The sequence below is a fragment of the Tympanuchus pallidicinctus genome, unplaced genomic scaffold (genome assembly GCF_026119805.1).
Source record: "Tympanuchus pallidicinctus isolate F22 unplaced genomic scaffold, pur_lepc_1.0 scaffold6, whole genome shotgun sequence".
NCBI lineage: Eukaryota > Metazoa > Chordata > Aves > Galliformes > Phasianidae > Tympanuchus > Tympanuchus pallidicinctus.
Genome location: NW_026294780.1, coordinates 22,478,541 through 22,501,957, shown reverse-complemented (window position 1 = coordinate 22,501,957; position 23,417 = coordinate 22,478,541). Strand labels below are relative to the sequence as shown.

At 37.4% G+C, this 23,417-nt stretch overlaps 1 protein-coding gene across 6 annotated transcripts in view; it reads right to left on the bottom strand.

The window, feature by feature from the left end:
- The window catches only part of ABCC4 (ATP binding cassette subfamily C member 4), a 1,253,378-nt gene that overhangs the window by 1,140,227 nt on the left and 89,734 nt on the right, over positions 1–23,417 (bottom strand). For all 6 annotated transcript variants that reach the window (XR_008211683.1, XR_008211684.1, XM_052705824.1 and 3 more), the window contains 5 exons: positions 9,983–10,133; positions 9,260–9,379; positions 5,195–5,305; positions 3,632–3,732; positions 1,382–1,573 (listed from right to left, as the gene is read on the bottom strand). Coding sequence is in view for 4 of the 6 variants with exons in the window: in XM_052705824.1 (XP_052561784.1) it covers positions 1,382–1,573; positions 3,632–3,732; positions 5,195–5,305; positions 9,260–9,379; positions 9,983–10,133 (675 nt within the window). In the remaining 2 variants the exon portion in view is untranslated. The remainder of the gene's footprint in view (positions 1–1,381; positions 1,574–3,631; positions 3,733–5,194; positions 5,306–9,259; positions 9,380–9,982; positions 10,134–23,417) is intronic.

Sequence of the window (23,417 nt, the reverse complement as noted above, 5' to 3'; positions counted from 1 at the left end):
AACCCCCCAGTGCATCAGAAACCTGGTTCTGAAGAGACACTTCTCCATAATTAAAAACAGTATAAGGGGCACACAGATGCTTGAAAGATTTATTTTACACAGTGGCAGTCTACTGCAGTATTGTGCAAAGCACCATAGAAAACAAACATGAAATTCTTGGCAATGGTTTCAAGCTGAACAAATTCACTTCAGGATGACAAAACCACTGCAGAACCAGAGCAAAAATAAATATACCCACTCATCCCTCCTCCTCCTGCCCCTACCAAGAAGTAATCAACGTTGTTATCTCTTGCTTCCTTCTTATTATTATTATTACTACTTTACTTCTCTCCCTTAGAAAAGTAAACTGCCTTGTCTGCTATTACACTGGGGTGATATATTACAGCTGAAGAAACGGCCCATAGGCAAGAAAAGTTCTTAAACACCTTTTTTTAACTCATCCATACTTAATTCCATGCAGTGAAGTTGTGTTGAATTCTTGTAACACGCACGTTATTAAAAGGGTCCACTTGAGGAACAAAACAGGTTTGGGACTGAATGGAAAAGCATGTTACAAATGAGTCAAAGGTAATGATTGTAGAGAGTCAAACCAGCCTCCTAGGGAAGATATCCTAATCAAAAAAGTACGTGTGTATTTGAAATGTAGCAAAGTGTGAATTAACACTGTAGGGCTCTAATTTAATTTTGTCTGTGGGAGAGACCTTCCTTGCAGCACTCCTTCAATTGGGATAGTGTCAAAATTGGGGAGGAAGAGTCAAATCTGCAGAGGAGGAAGAGTTTTATTTCCATGTTTCTTTTGGCTACCAATCTAATTAACAGCAACAGTTAATTGGATTGGTAGCCAAAAGGAACTGAAATAAAATCCCCAACTCTAAAGATGTGCAATGGATTTGTATTTCTTTCTTTTCTATTCTGGGCTCTGTGCAAGAACATGTACATTCCTTATATACAGTAGTCTGTGCTCACCTTCTGTGTTGATACCCATCATTCCATTTCTGTTCCCTTTACTGAATTCCCAATTCCCTAATGCAGCTCCATTTGCTTTAGATTTTAACAAACGTTTTGGGTTTTGTTTATATTCTGAATGTCAGCCACTTTCTGATGAAATCTACACTTTATCAGTTATCAAATATTTTTAACCTTAACTTTTGTTTTGATATACAGAAACGCAACATTCCTGGATTCATTGATGCTATATTTACAGGAAATAAAGAGGCTCCAACTAATGTTATTAAGTATGATCACCTTATTTTTTAAAACTACAGTTATCTGATTTCCTAACATTCATGTATTTTACAGCATCTTTTTGTAACACAGCTTCTTTTCAACTTATCCTCCTTGCTTAATTGCCATAAATGACCAAAACCAGCAATATACATACCTTTTCTTCTGGTTTAATAACAACAGACAAATGTCTTAACACCAAAGGGCCATCTAGACTGTAAGTGAAGTTAACATTTTCAAATGCTATCATTCCATGGCTTGGCCATTCAGGTGGTGGATGCTTGTTGGTTTCCCAAGGGGCTTCTTTTTCAAGATCCGTGTATTCCATTACTCTTTCTACTGATATCATCTAAGGGGAGGAAAGAAGACATATCCATACATTTCAGTTTACTCTGTTTTTTCAGTGCACACACCCACACCCACACACATGGATTTTTACTGTGAAGATTCAATGGAAATTATTCCAGAGCTTTTCCTTCAGGCACAGATAGGAGTGCTTGGTACCATCCCATACTTACTTTATACAGCTGAATCAGTGAGATTAACTACAACTTGGAGTACGTGCATAAGTTTTAAGAAACTTAAGCTAAGATTGTTGTCTTGGCTGCTTTGACACCATTTCACCGTGTATTAAGAAAAAAGAGATAGAAATGAAACGGCCACATAAGCTACAAGCATACCAGTGATAGCTACTAGCATTGTCACAACATACTAGAAGTTACCACCTTCACCTTCCCTTTTTTATCCTCCTCATTACCACTGCACTAGTGCTTTTTAATATATTCATCACAAGCAACTCCAAAATCTAAGATAACTGTTACACCATATTATTGCCTTAATATTCAGTAAAACTTGTTTCCCTGTATATTTTATGTCAAATATTAAGTGAATGGCAGTATTTGATGCAGTCTTTAGTCTTAGGAAGAAAAATAGAAGTTGACCTATCTAGACACTCCTTCTTCCCTCTCAGGTAAATAATAAAAGTTATATGTAGGCTTTGGCAAACATTCTCACCCAAACAACTATCTGTACAGCTTATTTTTACTTAACTGTATCTGTGCATAGATGGATTTTAAAAAAGCCATCATAAAGATATCCAGCAAGCTTACCTTCCCTGAAGTGGCTTTAAAGAACAGCAGTCACCAGGCAACGCGTTCTCTGACCTCACTGCTACCTACCCCTTCCACATTACAAAACAGGCTCAGATGAAAAATGTGTAAAGAAAGAACTATAGAAAGGGAACTGTTCTTGCCTCCCCCCAAAACAGTCAGCCTTTAATAACACCAGATTCCTGCTGGATGCCCACCTGTCACAGCCCCATGAAATGATCAATACTCCACTAGAAAGCCAGCTGGTGAATGGTGAGTCTTTTTCCTCCAAGGTATTTTTGAATCACAGCTTCTCACAGAGTAATTCACTACACAAGAATGCAATAGATTTATCCTTCCAAATCTTCCTAACTGGTACAAAAAGAAATCCCAAGAACTTCTCTGAATTTCCCCAAAGTGTGTGACCATTAGCTTATTCATGTCTGAAAAACGCTACGGAGAAGCAAAGTGCTAGCCAAAAAAACACCCATCACCACCACCAATAACACACCTAATATTGTTATTTATTTAATCTGCTATTAAACATAGTCTTGTTCCTTTTATTAAAAGAATATATATGTCTCCTAGAGTACGGCCATATTTACAAGCAACCTTCACCTTTCAACCCAAACAGATTTAAGATGTAGTATGTTCCTTTTATAACCCTTTTTTCTTACACATTAGCTTAAAAAGAAAATAGACAAAATAGAGCATGCTAGTAAATGTTGTAAATTGGTGAAAAGTATATTGTTTTACATATATTCAAAACCACACTACCCTCTCAGGTGAATATAAACTTAAATATTTTCAAATACTTGTTAACTTATAACAAGTTAAGAAAGTGTAAGCCTTTACAATGAAATATCAGGATCACAAAAAACCTAATGATGGATATAAACAAAAATAAAACATGCAGCAATGTGTGCAAAAAAAAAAAAAAAATTAAATATCCAATCTAAAAATGTCTTTAAGAAAAAATCTTACTTATTGAGGGATTAATTTTATGTAATTTAGTGACTTCGAATGCAGATTCTACATCAAAACTAGACAGTCTTCTTTCTACCAAAGAAGGGAGATTATAAAGGTTCCCATACTATCAACAGAGATGGACAATTCATCTGAATAGACATTCAAAAATCAGTGAGACAAACTGTACTCTAGGAGAAGCTGTTTTTCTCTACTGTCTTTAAACAGTGTTTCAGTTGCCCAAGAAGGTAATTAACATCCTAAGTTAACTAAGAAGACTGCCGTCCTTAAAGCATCATGTTTCACAACTACCCAAAGGAACCAAGAAGTGAAAAGGAAGAAATAAACGTTACCAGGTTTTCAACTTCAGCACTTTGTCTCACACCCCACTGGAATGTTCCCATGAGAGTGATTGCATAGGACAGTGCCAAACCAACTTGCCCAGCATTCAAAGCTGCAGAACAAAGAAAAGAGAGAACCAAATAGGTACACTACTAATTACACAATTCTAGTTAACTTCACTTTCATGAGGTTTCTTACATGATGGAATTATCACAGCCAGAATTTTGTTTGGTTACACCATACTTACCATCTGTGTGTGCAATGAGTAGCTCCAGGCAGAACAGTTTCTTGCAGCACTTTCTGGGGGTATGTTTTGGATATTATTTGTGTTTTTGAAATGAATCTTGATACTTGGCCAGGTATTTTATCTTAAAACTGAGACTCGGTCTCAAGACCATACTTACATATCTCATCAGGTCATTCCTACCCAGCTAAGCATTGGTAAGTTTCCAGTCTTTTATGAAGGAATTATATCAACCTCTAAATCTGAACAAAAAATAATCGCAAAATGATTTCAACTTAAGAACATTTACATAAACTCCGTACAGTTTTAAGTGATCAGATAAAGTAACTGTACAGAATATTTTCCCCCTATTTACATAAAGATTTGTTGGGTTTAGTGGGCCTACTCTCATAAAATAAAATAATTATGTCTGCCCCAATATTAAGCATGATTGTTTTCTAACTTACTTGAACTTTATCCTAGCTCAGCTCTATTGACTTCAAGAGAGCTACTCCTTATCCAGAGGCAAGGAAAGATTCAGGACCATTGTTTTGACTTGTCTGTTTGCATTCTATTAACTTCAAATCTGGCTCAAAATTTTCAGTATCAAGAAGTGTAGAGTGTTCAAATTTTGAAACGCACATGCATACACATAACTTGTCCAAAGGAAAAAGAAAAGAAACAAAAACAGCAAATTAGCACTAATTTTCACGTCCAAGATAATTACTTCTTCCCTCATACTTTAGATGACTATCTCGTTCTAGTACATCTACCCAATTACATCCTGGATGATGCATACACTAATGACAGTTCGTGAGTGACAGTGAATATAAAATGCATCATTACAAGGGTGATTTTCTTTCTCCAACTTGCTTATCCTGCTGCTCCAAGACATTAGAAAAGTATCCCTAGGAATTTTAGTCTGCCTTTTTGCCTACTGTGCCATGTGCAGAAAGGAAAAGAGCTGTTAAGAAGCAGCTCTGTGGGTGTTTCAATATGAAAAGCAAAGCCCTGTAGGGCTAAAAAAGAAAGGCAAAGGTGGCAAAAAAAGATTTATTTGTTGTTATTGCTCTGAAAGCCAGAATCGCCCAAGTGAAGTGCAGATCTGCAAGTTTGTTTGCACATTTGAGGACGATGGTAAATGCATGCCCAGAAGATGTCTGAACTGCTTCCAGTATTTGCAGAAAAGGAGATAAAGACCCAATGCTCTAGATTGAGGAAGAGATCATGATCTAGAAAGAAACATTTAACTTAATTATGGTCCTTAAACAATTAGAAACAGTAAACTATGAAAAAGAATTAGGCATTACTATACTATACTGGGTGAACTTTTTCTAACGTCTGTACTTACTCTTGGCAAGAAGCAGGGAACCAAAAGCAACCACTATAACAAAAATGGCACAGATGGCATCCAGACGCACAGCAAACCACCTCGAGGTCGTCAAAAATAGAAACCAGGCCTCTAAATGGTATTTTAGAAAGACATTAGAACAGTGGATTATTAGAAAACCGAGCTGTATAATTACTATTAAATCAGTTTACATTTATATTAGAAAGCCTTTTTACATTTTTTTTTTTCTGTTGTTCCTTTTTTATCAATTACAGTTGTCATCTTCAAGTGCACACCTCTATGAGATGATCATCAGAATACTGTCCAGTTTTCCTGGAGTGGTCTGACCTAATAATCACATTAACAGCAGCCAAAGCTAGCGTAACACTCAGTAATAGGAAGAAAAAGGTCTGAAGCACAGCACATTTATTTAAAATAGAAGCCTTTCCTTAATTCTAGTGGACTATGAACAGGAGTTCCAGACAAAAAGCAGAAGTACAACTACATTTGCTTTAACTGGACTAGACTCTACAGGCTTTTGGATGGAGTATCACAGCACAAATGTCGGAGTAAAGCCTCTAGAAGACAGCTGCAAGTGGTTAAGCAGATTAGAGCTACTCAATAAAGTGAGTGGAGCTACAGAGCTGTTCAACTGACCAAAAGCATACATCTACTTTTGGAGAAGGTTACAGGTGAACATTTCCACTGGCCACTTACATATGTAAGCAAGTGTTCACAATTTGGTGCTAATTTCCATCCCATATAGATATTCTGCAGTACAAGATACAGGAGACAGCAGCAAAAGACACTGAATACAGAAGGTAAAATGTTTGAATTCAAGGCCAAAATCAGAAGTGAAATACCCATAACAAAGCATGGCATTATATATTGCTTAGGATACAGTTAAATGTATTATTCTAGTTGCTACCAAGTCACATTAAAGACTGCCAACCCAATGCTTTTTGCACTGCTTGTCTTTAACCAATGCTAACTTCTGGAGGGTGGGGGGGAAGAGTGAAGATGACAATGACAGGCAGCCAGGCAAAAGCCAGACCTGGTAATTTCCTAGTTCCAATTATATCAGCTCTAACTGCATATACATGATTTCATTAAACAAAAGGCACTCAGTACTGGGCCCAATTAAATTACATGTGCAGAAAGGGGAATCATATAAAGTCACAAACCTAATTTGAGAAATAGAATTCATGGTGAAACTTCAGAATCATAGAATCACCAAGGTTGGAAAAGCCCTCCAAGATCATCCAGTCCAGTCATCCACCTACCACCACTTCCCACTAAACCATGTCCCTCAGTACAATATCTCAATGTTTCTTGAACTCCTCCAGGGATGGTGACTCCACCACCTCCCAGGGCAGCCCATTCCATTGCCTGACCACTCTTTCTGAGAAGTTGTTTTGCCTAACATTCACCCTGAATCTCCCCTGGTGCAACTTGATCCTCTAGTCCTATCACAAGTTACACAAGAGACGAAGTCAACCTCCACCTCACCACAACCTCCCTTCAGGTAGTTTTAGAGAGCAATAAGGTCATCCCTGAGCCTCCTTTCCACCAGACTAAACAACCTCAGTTCCCTCAGTCATTCTTTGTAAAACTTCTGCTCCAGACCCCTCACCAGTTTTGTTGCCCTGACACGACCCAGGGCATGGGTATCTCTCTGATACCTAGGAGCTGGGTATCTCTGAAAACAGAGAAATGTGACAAAGGTGTTGGAGATTTTCAACTCTAAGGTTTTGCTCCATTCCTGTTGTCCAGGGAGGTGCACTAAACTGTCTGCTAGAGACACTGATCGTTCTGCAATCTCCCCGTGTAATTGGGGCCACTGTGTATACAGGAACATGACATTCCTGGGTACTAACAAAAACTCATCATGTTGTAACTGTTGATGACTCAGGACTCTCTTGTAGAGATGGTGCACTGACAGGAAGGAAGCTTAGCCTTAGTTCAAACCTCAAGAAGCCTTTTAGATGTTTCTTACATAAAGGTTACTTAAAATCACATTCATAGGCATCCCTGAAACAGGGTTTGAAGGCAGTGTCCTGTTTTCTAGGCTCAGCCTTACATAGAGTGGAGCATACCCCAGCAAAAAGCACTGAACAAAAACACTGCTGACTGGAAGAACACTGTATGGTTCAGGAAAGAATTTAAACCCCTCTGAAGTGCTTAAGAACTCAACACTCCAACTCTGTGAGCTAGCACAGAAGATTATTCTCTTCTATCAGCAACGGTTTGCACGCATTCTGTATCAAAGAATCATTCAGGGTAGAAACAGCCCTGGGAGGTACCAACCAACTGCTCTAAGTGGGGCCGGTCCTGAAGTCAGATCACATTGTTTCACAATTAATGCAGCTGGGTCTTGAAAATCCCAATAATGGATGGAGCCTGCGTAGTCTTTGGACATCCTGCTCCTCCTCTATTCTTACTGTCCTCACAGTAAAAAGTCTTTCATGTCAAATTATTTCAAATCATTCCTGTTTTCACAATCCTCCTGTGAACAGTTTCATTCTGTCCATTTCTGTACTGCTCTCACTGGATGCTGGCACTGACGAGGTCCTCTCTAACCTTTCTCATCCACAAGTTAGAAGCTTTCAGTTTTCTCATCTTCTCCTCGTAGTCCTCTGATCATCTCAGTGACTCCTCAACTGAACCCACTCCATATAAAGCCTAACAAGTGCTGAGGGGGATATCACATTCCTCATTCCTCTGTCTGAGCTCCTGTTAGCAGAGTACAGGATGCTGTTGGCCTTCTTTGCTGCTCAGGCACACTGTTGGCTAATATTCCCTCCAAGAATCTTAAAATACATATACTAAGCGAGTTGCCATACTCTAAATACTTTAGTGGGAAATGAAGCACGTAGGTACATAAAACAATGCAATTTTAAGCACTAAAATTTAATCACTACAGCAGGCTCCTGAACTGCCCCATGGAAGTGTTCTTGATAGTTTTTTAAGACATAGAGGCATAAGAGTGAAAAACAGTGTGTTTATGCTCCTTTGATTTGATCATAAAATACAATAAAAGATTTATTTTAAAGGTCACAGTCCTCTTTGCATAGTTTAACTTGTATATGTAGTTTCTCCTACTAAAGATACAACAACTGTGTTCCCTTACAATCAACTACTGCCAAATTATACACAACAAATTGAAAATACCAATAAATGGGAAATTCAAATCCAGAGGTGTCTCCCTGGAAAGTATGTTTTCTCAATCAAAAATTCCTCCACTCAACACAAAGTGTGCAAGTTTCTATGGCTTGTGATAAACAGTGAGTCAGAAATGATCATAAGTTCTGTTGTGGTCTGAATCTTTAGAAGTCAAAAAATAAGAAAAAAGCCATAGAACTTGTATATAGATATTAAAAAGCCATATACTTGCACATCTTATGACAGGGAAATTCAAGATCTTACCTAACAAATACCAGACTGCAAACTTGCATTCTGCTGTATCTTGAAGAACATTCCAATAGAGAGCATTTAATTGATAGAAGGTAAGAAGTCGTAGCACAAACCTAAATCCTATTAATACTGCTTGCTAACGTTTTGTATCCTCTGGTCTTGTTAATTATATTTTTTTTATATTTAAGTCCCGAAAGTTATTCAAAGTAAAAAAGAGATTCACAAAAGTTTTCCAAGACTGTGATTTATATTAATTATCACTGCTGACTTCTAGCACACTATTTAATATTAAATTAATATTCTTCATAATATAGCTTGTTTCCCTCTCCCCCTGTCTTTTTCAAGATTAAATCCAGGAAAATGTAAAAAATTATTCTTTAGACATTCTTTTCAGGCACAATTTAAAATGTTTAATTTAAAATTGTTTAAAATGACACTGCTGAAACATATCCAAGGGTATTTCAAATAATATTACAGCCCAAAGTGAATGTTCAAAATCTAGACAGATAATAACCTTTTTTTTTGTTCTAAAAGAGAAATTTTACCCTAAAGAGACAAAATGCACAGCTCCTATTGATTTTCAATGTACATTATATACATGTCATTGAAGGCATAAGATTTTTCCCTCCTACAAAGTAAGTATTTGAATTTTCATGTCCGTTTATCACAAACCTGAGTGGAGGTCTTGATGTGCATCAAATAATTTTTGAAATCTGTCTTCTGCTTTCAAAGCCCGAATAGTCCAAAGGCCCTGCAGGGATGACGACAAGTGGGAGAACACTGGACTCCGAGCTACAGAGGGAAATGAGAGTAACTTAGCAATAGCTGAAGGGCAATGTTTAATTCTTTTTTGTAGAACTAATCTTTAATCCTACTAGTTTGTGCTTAACCATACAAGTTACTGTACTGCATCCTTTCAAAATACACAAACAGTATCTTAGAATCAGTCAGACAGTAAGAATGATTAATATATACAAAAATGTCTTCCAACAACAGCTGTCACTGAAGAAATTCTTTGACCTTTATTAATGACATGAGGCAAACATGTTTGTTATTGATAATAATTCATATTTCATATCACAGTCAAGCTAAAGTCAGGCACAAGAATCAGATTAGATCAGAAGCACTGTTACGATGGGCATGTAAGGTCCCAAAGATCAGCTACTTAGCACGTTTGTAACAAAATTCAGTTACAGACAGTTAAACTGATATACCTAAGGCTGTCACTACACAAAAACAAGAGGTAAGTATGTAATCCACTAGTTGAGAAGAAAGGCAATAAGGAAGTCATTTGCATAACAGAAGAATCTTTGGTGGATTGTCTATAAAATGCTAGCATTTCACATAATAATAAGCAGGGTCCAAACTAACATTCAGTCCCACCAAGCTACATACTTGTGGATTCTAGACGTTTAATATCTCTTGAAGTGTCTAAGAAATATCGTCGAAGAAAAATGAAAAGAATAAATAGTGGAATTAAGGGAATGAGTATCCAAGGAATCACTGCCACAGCCACAGCCACCACACCAAAAATCTGTAGAAGAGTCTGCAACACAATAGAAACAAAATAAGAAATCATTTGCCAGAAGAATTTAATTTAGAACAAGTATAAAAACTGTCTAACACAATTGAGACACTTAAACGTTTAAACAAAGCTACCAAATTTTAGAGCAGAAGCACTGTGTAACATATGAGCTACATTCATTTTTAAAAAAGCTTGAAGACTTTATAGTAATACCTAAATTGACCAATTGTGCAGTTTATGGTTTTCTTATGTATTATTTATTCTTTAAGAAATATCTTTATAAAATTAATTGACTGAACACAATCATCCCACTTTATGGGCTGTTCTTTGACTGCTGTCACAAAATGATAATAATGAAACAGAACAACTAATCTTTGATGAACCCAATCTATATGGTGAATCAGTTCCATTTTTTCACTCCAGGTGAAAAGGCAGACTGCTGAAAGATTGACTTCCAGTTAAAAAATTTGACATTTGGAAGACTGACTTTCAACAAAGACCTGTAACCCACTTGTATAAAAATCAGGCAACAGAAACTCAAGCTCCATACTAAATTCCTGTATTATATTTACTTAAGAATTCCTTAGAGATGGCAATATTTCCAAAACTGTTTCTACTTCAAAGACAATGTGGAAACCCTCCTCATCATCACATACTGTGCATAAGTAAATTCTGGCAAAAATTGTTAGTAACCATTGGATCTTGAAGATGTATGTCTTGCAGCTAAAAGGTTTCTGTCCCTTTATTTACGCATCCAGTCAAAAAAAAATTAAGCAACGGAACAGCTCAAGCTGGATAGTAGATAGCTACCAGGTTTTTCAAATACTTTCACTGGAATTGTCAATGAAACAGTGAATTTCCTGTCATGCTTCTGGTAGCCACTGCACACCATACAGTCAAAACTGAACACAACAGTTTCCCCTACATTTGTGTTTTTTTTTGTGGCTTCTCTAACTCTCCCCTATTTTCACCTGACCAAAAAGTAAACCCACAGATGTTAAGCATAATGACTGCATGAGTTAGCACAATTTAGTCTCCGGCTTTAGGCGAGATCTTAGCTGATGATAGAAGGTTTATCAGCAGAAAAGCCTTCAATCTCAGAGATCCTGAAAGCATGCTACAAGGTCTGATAAATTTATTAAGGAAAATAGCTATCAGATAGGAATAGGATAGGAGCTCTGAAGAAAGCTGAATTACTACTCCACTGCTCATCTGTGGGTGAAGTTATTAATGGCATCGTGTTGTTTGACCTTCTAGATAGACAGAGTAGATTGCAAACATTTTACCTAGATTTCATCATGGGGAGGTACATGGTAGCGAGAGTGCATGGTATTTCACTTGGATCAATTACACAAATGGTTATGTCAGCACCAAACAAAACAAAGCACCCTGACTCCTCACTACCGATGCTGTCAGCCCTTCCCAACATGTTCTACTTCTCCAGCATTCTTTAAAATCCCACCGGCATATTTAGTTTTTGTTGTGAAAAAGGGACGAGAAGGGAAATAAAGACTCCTGTCTCAAATTTCCTCTTGCCGAGATCACTGCTTCCCCAGTGCTATTCCTCATCTTTGCTAAGCCATCAGCCATCCACACGCTACCTAATTTCTGAAGGCTCCATCAACTCTATCCTCAGTGGTAATAGAGACTGAAGTCAGTTCCTTCCCTTGGACACTCTGGTCCCAAACCTGCTTGACACATCTCCTGCCTTCCCCATCTCCCTCTGTCACCTTTGCTGGACTATGTGCTAAACTGCATCATTCCTAGGAAGTGACAAGAGAACAGCGTGTGAAGTAATTGTCTCCCCATACTATGAGCTGCAAACGAAGTGAAACAATAAGGAAAGCTGCTTCAAATAATAGAAATACGAAGAAAATGAAACATTTCTTTAAGAAAATAAAACAATTGGAAAAAAAACCCACAAAACTGAAGTTTTAGTGATAATAATCTATAATACACTGCAAAGTGCTGGTAGGGGTGGGAGTAGGATCTATTAGGATCCAGCTCATGTAAACAAAGCCTTGCTGCAACAAAAATACAGGGAAGGAAAAGATGGTTAGGATGACTAAAGTAAAAATCTGGCACCGCCCTCGGAAGGAATTTTAGATGAGCCTGCACCACCTTATCATTATAAAAATGTATGATAGGGTGGATCAGTCATGTGTGTTGTTTTTTTGGAAAACCAAACTTGCATATAAATTAACTCCTAATGAAGAAGTCTGAAAGCCAGACACAACTACTTGCAGACTGTAATCAAGCAGTTACTGTGTGAGGTAAGGCAAGGGTTCTAGTTCCTGAGTTTCACAACAGATAACCAACCCCTTTAGTTGAAGGCTGCCTGAACTTCTAGTAGATGCACAGCATGCAAGCAGAAGGACCTAGGATAATCACTAGGCTGCTGATAATGATAATGCGAGCAGTCAGACTGCTCTCTTCTCTAGAGGGGAGCAATGACCTACGTAATCATTTGGCAGGACTGGCTATCCAGGCCTTGTCTGGTAGAATCAGCTTATGGTTGAAAATTGTATCAAAAAGCTAAGCACAACAGAAAACTACATTACACAAAAGAAATACAGCCCATAAAAATCAGCAAAATTTATCATGTTTCTTAATTTCAGCATTTTGAAGTCTTTTGTAATGCTGTGCAGAAAACAATTGCCAATTTTATTTTATTTTTTTTTTAAAGGAGCTGATTAATTACATTTTATTGCTATCAGCACAGTAATGAAAACAATACCATCTTACATCAGAGACAACAGATGCAGAGGTTACCAGGACTCAAAAGACCTGGATGCAAGGCAAGATCACATTAATTTGTTTACAAATTGAGCCATATTGCCCAGTGTCCACATTCAAACTTGTTTCAGTTTCCTTGGAGAAAGAATCATCATCCACTCACAGACCTGCTCTGAGACCGCATACTCTATCCTTAGAAATACAGAATATGGAAATTATAGAAAAATGAAATGCTGTTTCTGCTGGGGCCATCCCATTGCTTGCAAGTGTCATGAAGGGCTTCCCTCATGCTCTGATTAGTCACACTACTCACTGCAGCTTATTTTTCTTCAAGAAAGCTCATCATACTGCAGTTCTCACTAGAGCAAGCATAGTCTCCTAAAAGCCTCTAGGGAAGTGAGTACTCAGATCAGTGCGTTCATGTGCAAAACCCATGCCTTCCCTTCATCTTCTGATGATCTACATATTCATAATTCTTACAGGTCCAAGGAGTGATATCTTGGAGTTTCTGTCTCAAAAAGGTTTTGATGTACAACAAGGTTTTTTTGTATTCTAACCACATAACAGAAAAGCGTTTAAAGTGACATAACAAAACAGTAAGAAAAGAGCCATTAAAATCTGAGAAAACATGAGAAAAATCTGCAACAAGTCTGTTGCAGAAATGACACCATTTATATAATGCCAGAAACCTTACAACAAGTTGCAAACCGTTTGAAAACATTCATTAAAATATATTAGTAAAATTTTGAGAGCATTAAGACGTCTCACAAGAATGTCCCCTGTTTTATCCACTGACTGCTTCCATTCCAATGCTCAGTATTTCATATCTGGTCGAGCACTTTGAGAAAGGCACTAAGCATTCATGTAGATGAATTGCTCAGGTCCGCCGGCACCTTGGCCCCGGTGGTTTGTACCCCCACTTCTTACAGTCCTTTTTCTCCTCACGTAAGCCCAAGGTTTTTATTTTTATTTTTTATTTTTTAAATGCAGTTTACAATTTATTTCAGCTTATTTGTAAAACACACAGTTAAGGGGTATCATGCAGTTGTACGACTGTTCAACTGACTAGTGTGATGTGGCAAGCCTTTATCAGCATGGATTTGACAGCTGGTGAATAGTATTGGGTCTACCTACTACCACAGGAACCATGTCATTCTGCACTTGCAGTAGATGTGCATGTAGGATCTCTAATGGTCAAGTGGAACCAAAGAGATGGCATGTGAGACCCATCAACCTGAATGTAGAAGTCCATATGCAAGGTACACAGATAAATTCCTGTCCCATTTGTCTGAACTTAGAAAGAGACAGAGCTTAAGAGGTTAAGAGGATATCTAGCAACTCAGCAGTTGAGCATTTCTCTAGAGCCTTCTAACTGTAGTGCCACGGTGCCCACTGCCTGCAGCTCTCCAAGCACCTATGGCCCAACAAGAAGGTACCTGCATTCTGACGACTGAATCTGCTGTCAAATTTCAAGAACTGCAGGAATGCAATAATGCTTTTCCAATATTTGAACAGAAGTCAAAGCATACCTCCTGAAACAACAAAAAGCACTTCCAGGGATCAGCTCATGGATACGAAGCCTTACTAATGTAATAACAGCAACTGTGCACGTTCTGGATTTCAAGCCCACAACTTTAACTGCATTAACATAAGGCACTCTCAGTCAAGCTCAGCTGTGTCTGAAGCCAAGCCAGGCCAAGAAACTACAAAATCCCACTCTGTTCATACATGCTTAGCATCACCTTTCCTTCTTCTCCTCCCCTTCCCTGGCTACAATTATTTCCTCATTGGCTCTGACGAGTAACTGCATGCACAATCAATCCCTAATCACTTTTGATGTTTCCCCTGTCCTATCTTTTTTTCCTAAATGCTTTCTCAGACCAGATTGTCCAGCCCAACTGTCATGCAGCTCCGTTAAAGCCGAGATGTACATACAACTGCCTGTACTGGAACAGCAAGGACCGAGCTTCCTTGGTGAGGAAACATTGCTATGAGCAGATCAGAGAGGCAAATACTTCCCTTGGAACAGCTGCATCCAGTGTGGCATCACCAACTACACTGTAGACTTATTTATTACTTCTTTATTACTTAAAAAAAAAAAAAAAAAAAAAAAAGATCAGAAAAGATCCAGATAGAAACCCGCTCAGATGAAGTGACTGGAGCTGAGGTGTGTGGGTGTGTTTTTCTAAAACTACTTGTTGAATAAAATGCATGGATTTTCTTTCAGAACTGAGTTTAAAAGGTAGAAATATGATTGTTTGCAGTATTGCTTGCACGAAACCATCAGCAAGACATTTGTCCTGAATGAAGAAGCAAGACTTGTGTACAGCATTTTTTCTCTTGTAACTCCAACATCTGAAAGACATTTCAGACAGAGTCCTTTTCTGAAACAGTGACAGAAATCCTCGACAGGAATAACAGCCCTCAGACAGTGTTAATTTAATTTTAGGAAAATGCACATCCACAAGAAAATTCAGGAACATAAAGACAAGCTGAGACAAACAAAGCTATGAGAGTGAAAAAAAAAAAAGCATAGGCAAGAAATTAGAGACAAAGTGATTGAAAGAAAAAAGTAAGAACTAAATACTGTAAGCTACAAAAGCTTTAAAAACAGCAAGCTCACGTTATCTTATACAAGATGCTCTCTTCTCCTCAGAATTTTGCTATGAGCAATAAGACAATGAATTTATGTGACTAAATCCACATCACTGCAAGTGGTCCGAACGTGTCTGTCAGATATAGTATGGAAATGTATCTGAGATTAACAATCACATCTTTAATGCTAGTACCCTCTATTTTTTCTGGTCTCTTTCAGACAGCCTTTCTAGATCACTGTCCTCCCATGTGTACAAACATATACTCAAGCTTCTTGGTTTTCTCTGCCACCACCATTCTCATTCATTTTCCATAGCATGCATTTTGCCATTAAGTGAGAAGCCTTAGTATTTCAGACCATGGCAAGTTTACTCCAATTATTCTTTAATAAGTGACCTTATAATAAAAGGGTGTTTTCTTTAACACATTGATACTGCTGTCATTTTGTTGTGTTAAACTAGTATCCTATCATCTCTCATCTCTTTAACCCACAAGAAGGGTTAAAATAGTCTTTCTGGTACTCTGCGCCAATACTTTACATAGGTTTCAACTCCAGCAGCAACTCTCAAAAATCACACCTCATACATTGCCTGAGACTTCCAGATACTGAAGTTTTGAAAATGCACAATCAAGCTCCAGACCTTCTGATATGGTCAGACACACAAAGTACTTGTTTGTTAAAGCTTCGCATGAAATAACGACTTCACACAGAGGTTATTTTCTTTTTAACAATAAATTATCCTCACTTAAGTAAGTAGTTGTCAGGGTCTTTTGGCCATGGCAATAACTTACTGCTAATAAAGATTTTCCACGAAAACACAAGGTTTTATCAGAGTCAAAGCCACAGCCTCTACTTCCGCATCTCTACATACAGTTCCTGTTCATAACCGCTGTACATAGAAACTGCTGTCTGCTATACTGACCTGTTTGGCAAAAAGGATAGAGCAAATATGTGTTTTTGTAAATGTCTATGCACAAGCAGTTTTTCTATTTACAAGCAGTAGAAACTCCACGTTAGAAACTCTAACCTGATCTTCTGAAACGCTCTGCTATCGCACTTTGTGCCCAGCAAGCACTTCTGCATAGAAGTATTCTCAAGTGATTTGAGCAAGCAAGGCATGGCTTTGAAATGAGGACATGTAAGACAGTTACCCTTCTTGAAATTAATAGGGAGTGAGTTAGCATTACTCTAATCTGCTTATAAAAAAGATTTCTCTCTTTTTCTAACCAAAAGGTAATATATTTTGTCCAACAGTGCTAGGTTTGTTTTTTATTCCTTAAGAGTCCCCAGCCTCTGACCATACTCTTACACTGTTCTTTTCCCAAGGAAAAACTGTACACGCACATAAACTTCTCTCATAAACTAAAGAGCCAATGACAAATATGATGAATCTTTCTCTGAAATACCCGTGATGTCAAGCAGAATCGTATGTGGTATTCTGAAGAAACAGCAACAACCATAGAGAGTCAAGAATATGCATATACACATGCTTTATTTTCTCAGCTTCTCACATCAGAATCTGCCTGAAATAATACTGAAAAATGACTGACACCAGGCAACCTCTCAGAGTTTCTCCTCAGAACATGGAAAACATCCCTTTCCATCCCATTAGCTTAGGGATTTTGTGATCTGGATGTAAAACAGGGAGTCTAACACCCTGTGCTTCCTGAATAACACCAGCAAATGTGGTCGCTTTCTCGGCTCTTCCATTACGTTTCCAGTGCATTTTCATTAACTCCTCTGCCGATCCCTGCCACCAAATGGGTTATTTTTTTTAAAAAAAAGGAAATTAAAGAATTGCTGGGCAAATCCTGATCCTCAGCTACTTCTCAGAATCCATTCCCAAAACTCTTGCCCAACTGCATTAGTCCAATACAGTTCTACTGAGCACAGACCCTGACAAAATCAAAATGCTTAATTCAGCAGTGAGTACTTTTTTCTTTAGTATTACTACAAATTGTACATTTCCTATTTCATTCTTTGCTCGTATGTGTAGTACTTCATCAGCAGAGATTGCCTGACCAGTATGTATTGATCTTATTCTGCTTACAATCCTCTTCAAAGGCCTTTTTTCCATGGAGGGACACATACATAGAGAGCAAAATAAAAAATTATCAAGTATCTTACTGCTTTCAGAATAATAGATTGCAGGAGGCAGATCTCACATCTCAACAGTAAATGCTGCAAACAAATGGCTACTAAAAGAACCAGGAAATGAAAGGCAATTTTGACATCTCCAATACAAACTATATGGATTTCTCAGACCAAGGCCTCTTGCCCCAAATACCGGAGCAGCCCTCTGATGTTCCCAGGAATATTTCATCTTCAACTCTGTGACCTCTTCTGCTCAGTCAAGTACAACTGCTTGGCTAAAAGTCAATTCAATTCAATTTCAGCAATTTTAATAGCTTTGTGCAACATTTGAACTGTGGGCCCTTCTGAGGAACATGAGTTCTTCAGTAATACAGCTCTTCAGCTTCACATCAGTTACAAGCTTACAAACAATTTGCTGTTTGTTCTTACAATTAAAAATATAATATTTATCTACTTACTTTTTGGTGGAATTTCTGCATGTTTCACAGTGGCCTCTCTGCTCCAATTAAGTCAAAACTACAAAAAATAAAAAGCACTACAGTACCAGCTATCCTAAGAAATAAACTACCTTTTGGTAGTAACTTTTCTGGTTACCTTCTTTCCTAGCAGATATGCAAAAAATGCTTTTTAGCCTGTCTTAGGGTTTTGTTTTCCCAGACTGTCCAGAGCTTTGCAACTCTCACATAAAACACTACTCTCCTACTCAAAATAAACTCTTTACTCCTAAATCTTCAGAACATGCTGCTTTGCAGTCCCTCAATTCTAGGACACCTAACAGTGGCCTGACACATTCAGCACCTATACTTTAATTCACCCTCACAGGCCTCTGAACACCACCACATTTCACTGAGTTCAGTCATTCTCTGCTGGTGCATGTAAGCAAGAAAAAAGAAACTTCCTTCTATGATTATTTACTGCTATAAGTGCATGCCGTTCATAATTTACTACATTTTCTCTCCATCTGGAAGGCCTTTTGCTTATGACAAATCATCAACACACCACAGCAAATAACTGATACTGAGTCCCCAAGTTCAGACTTCTCTGAGTAAGAAAACTGAAAATTCTTTCTTATGTTAAGTGATGCATGGACAACTTCATAAATTGGATACCAAAGCCAGCAAATTCTCAGTTTCAGAAAGATCTAAAACCTTTATTTTAGCATGAAATGAGTGACTTTCATAATGAGAGCACTGCTTGTTTAAACATCAGGCTTATTTCAAAATCCAGTGTGAAAAAAACCAGAAGGCAAAGAAGATTGAGGGAAACAACTGTGGAAGAAAATGCAACCACTCAGCACTCTATTCTTCCACAGTGTGGGAACTGCTATTGTCTAGCTCTTGAAAACATTATATTGACATACAAATTTTTACAATTTCAAGAGCGCAACCCAAATTAATAAAAAATTTTAAATGACATAAAGCTGTTATGTAATATAAGACAAAGAGATAACAAGCTTCACAAAGACATTTGACATTCAGTTCCCCACTGAACTCATCTTTTTCTGCCCACATTGAAGCCACTGTGTCTCAAAGAAGGAACTCATCTGGAGTTTTCAAATCAGATGTAGGGTTCCCCACAGCTAGATCACAGCTTCAGATCTCATGAAAAGCACGACAAAATTGTTATGTTCTGCATGAGATGTACACATAATCCTGGCAGCACATTTTTATGAGATGCAGTCTTTTTTGCTGGAGATAACTCCTTGTCTCACATGTTTGTTTTGGGAATAAATATGCATCATGATTTAACACACACCACTTAACAGTTCAGTAATTCAAATAACCTCAAAGTTTCCCCTTCTCTCCTGAATCAAAAGTAAAATCTCCAGTCCTTTTGCCAAACAGTAAAATCCTACTTTGTTTGTAAGCACACATCCTATCTACACTATATCAGTAGTTAAAGGCAATCTAGAAGATTTGTACTTATCACCATTCTGAACAGGATTGTTACACTCTATGACTGACAGCAGAATTAAAAGATTTCCAGCTACTGTGAAGTGTTAGAAATGTTAATGATCTTTGGAAGTTTTCAAAATAACAATGTTTGAGCTACACTAGAGATGTGAAAGAGCACAACAATGCTTAAAAAAAAGAAGTTAAAAAAGTATAAATAATAATAAAAATTCTCACTTGGGCACCTAAAGCAGAAGTAATACTGTAGAATTATTATTATTTTTTTAATATAAGTTCACTTATGCCGGAGTACTTCTTTGCTATCTTTCAGTGTAAGAAAAGCAAACAAGGAAACACCTTCTAACAGATACAAAGAGCCCAAATGAACAGAATCTCTCCGAAATTTGCATCAGTTAACATAAGAAAAATAAGTAAAGTAGAAGAGCTTCCAGATTACACAGAACTGGAGCACATTAGTGGACTTCCACAAAACTGCTCTGCTTTCTAGTAGCTGAAAACGTAAATGAGAGTAAATCCATAAAGAACACAGGGAAGGTAAAGACACACAAGGAAGCCAGATGACAAGAAGACAGTGAAATTATTTTTTCAATATATATATATTTTTTCCTATGTTAAACACTGGGTTGCATCCTCAAATTTTATTAATAGTCAATACTAAGTAATTATAACCCTAAAATATTTTCAAAGTTACATTATATTCCCACACCAATTAGTTTCATTACTGAAATGATATCTGTTGCCTTGACACTAATACACGGAGAATAATGTCTGCACACAATGATTTCTTAAAAAATTCTACCTATCAATGTAAATAGGAAAAAAAATGAGGTGAGAAAAAGAATTTGGACTGATTTCATAGAGCTGCTCTAGTGAGAACAAACCTGTATCTTTCCCTAGAGAATTGAAGTCTGTGTAAATAGGAAACCACCCATACAGATATGAACAACGAGAGTACCTATGCAGTTCATGTGATGCAAGAGACTTATCTTTAAATTCCAAGGAATGTGATGACGGGCCCAACGTAAAGACCAGCCGTAGTTTTGGCATGATCCCCACTGCTGGTCACTATCAAGAAGACTAATTGGCTGTTGGGATTTAACAATCAAGGCATTCAGCAACCAAGCAACAAAAGGTCAATAAAGGATTGCATTATTCAGTCAAGTGGCTATTCTAAACCTCGCAGCTCCTGTATGTTGGTACTGGAGATACCAGTGCAAGCCAAGTCTCATTCTTCTTCCCCACCCCTTACAATGACATGGGCACGATAGACAGCTGCATTGTAATATATAATTTCATTTGAATTCAAAAGAATAAATGCAAAATGGAAAGTATATACAAGTATCAAGTGGCTATATCTAAAATTAAAGTTAGCTTTCTACAGTGTTAATTTCAACCTTTCCTGAAATCAGAGTTCAAAAGTAACCAGTGAAAAAAATAAACAGTCCTGTTATTTTCCTATTTTCCTGTTAGTTTTAATTGGCCTTTTGTTGTGCACCAGCAGACGCACTGTAGCATACATCTCTGAATTTTAGTTTCATAGCGAAAGTTCGGTGAGATTTCAGCAGTCAACAAGTAACTTGCTTTAAAAAAAAACACACAAAAACAAAGGAGAATAAACTTATTTACTATTTAAACTTCATCACACAGAGCCTTGGGATAAAATCATCATTAAAAAACATTCACTAGAAGGGAAACCCGAAGGTCTCTCCAAGATACGTGACTGCTCTGTGTACCATCTCGGTGTACTTTATAACTTGTGGACATTTAGCACAGATTCAATCACTGCTTTTTTTTTTTTTTTTTTGGTCACAACATATTTAGAGATTATATTTTGCACATGCGGAAACAAATACACAAAGAACTATTCTTTTATGAGCACAAACATCTCCTGAAACCATCTCACAGGCCTACGTACGAAACCTAACTAAACTGAAAGAAAACAAACAAACAAAAAAACTAAAAAAAAAAACCCAGCCCACCTCTCACAGGGATCACAAAATAACAAAGTCATTGTTAAACTAAAAGATACTGGAATTCCTTTTACACACTTTCCCTGACACAATAAATCTTCACACAATGAAATGCAAGGGTCAGTGGTACGGAAACAAGTAACGGCAGTTCCACTCTTTTGCACATATGAAACCAAGTGACCCAAGCTATTATTCCAGTCTGAGGCACTTTTTGTTCCTAATATCCAGATGCAGCAGCTTTTTTTTTTCTCCTTTTCTTTCCTTTTTTTTTTTTAATAAAAAAAGAAATGACTGTGGACACCTCCTTCACATTTTCCTTTTCTTCAGCATTTTCACTTCATAAAGCTGCAGTCAATGTGTTTTGTGTGCGGTGAGAAGGGAATGGCACATTCAGTGGTGGTCTCAGCCACAGCCTACATTGGTGGCTCAAGTAGTCTCAGGATTAGGTCTTTGTGTGTGATGAAAGGATATGAAAAGTCAGTTATTTAAACGCAGTCAAGCTGTTGATTTTGGGGAGGAAAAAGGTTTTGCAATTCAGTTTTCCTCAATAAATCACTGCCCTTTTCCAAGGACAGCTGCAGATAGTTCACATGTTCACAGTGTTCTCCAAAACCAAAACAAATCATGATTTTTTCCCCCCAGTTCAACACGGGAAGAAATCAAAATTAAGGTGCCATTGCATGAAGTTACTTAAATTCACTAGAAACCGAAGCAGAAAATCATCTTTGTTAAAAGGTAATGAGATTACTGAAGAAAGGGTAAGAGAGTACAGGAAGAAAGAACAACTCTTTAAAATCTATCATTATAATGAACAGAAGAGCAGAAATCTGATATATACTTCAGCATCCAATAAATATTCTGTTTATAGGCACAATTTGCAGTTAACAACATATCACCTCGTGCACTCATCCATTGGTGCATTGGTGAAGACCACATACCAAAGATGTTTAGCCTCTGCAGATCTATCACAAATGAAAGCTCAGGTACTGAAAAGAAACCTTTGATGAGCCCTCAAAAATGCAGCATCCATACTATCAGCTACTTGGGAATATCTGGGCTAATGTGCATAAAATACTACCGAATGGATTGGATTTCTAGTACTTTCTCACAAAATTACTTTATTCTATTTCTTAGTTGATCCTCTCTCAAACAAGTACGGAATGTTTCATTAATGCTGCACTGAGCTTGACACTGTTAACCATTTTAACCATGATATTTCAGATTCCAAGCCCCACGCCTATCACTGGAACCTGCATCAACAGAGGTGAAGGCAGGAGAAGGAACAGCAGCTGGTTAAAACACTACAACATCAGCTGGTATTTTCAGAGAATAAGAAAATTAAGTCACAAAATCCCAGTCATTTTAAATGGTCCTTAACTTCAGTTCAAAATTTCTTCCTTTCAACTTATAAAGAAGATGATCAAGTTCATATCAAACAGAGAATGCATTTCTGCAATTATTTATATTTGGGTAAGCTCTTGGAGGCTGCTGTCAGGCCTGCCTTCTGATTAAACTAAGAAATATATAAATACAGTATACAGATCTAAATGAAGTAGGTGCTCAAATCCTCTTAGAAGAATTTAAAGCACTGTAATGACCCTTACATAAGCAGTGACATACCTGAAGAGACTGCAGGATATGTAAAAATACATAACTCAGAGAAGGAAAAAGAAAGGGAGATGGAGAACTGAGGCTGAGGAGGCTTACAGTACTGAAGTAAGGGTTTAAAAACAAGCAAGCTCACTAGCAAAAGAACATCACCATGGTCACAAAGTTCATTTGGCTTTTTCACTATCTGAATCAAGCTATAAAAAATTAACATCTGATTTTACAAATACATTCCATGCTATATTTAGTAGAAATAAAAACTGTTGTAAAATTGCTTTTTAATTTTCACAAAGAAGTGGTTCAGAAACTTACGGCCAACCGGAATCCAGACCCTTTAGCAGGACAGGAGAGCATACAATTTGTTCTCTATGTTAATGAGTTCTGAATG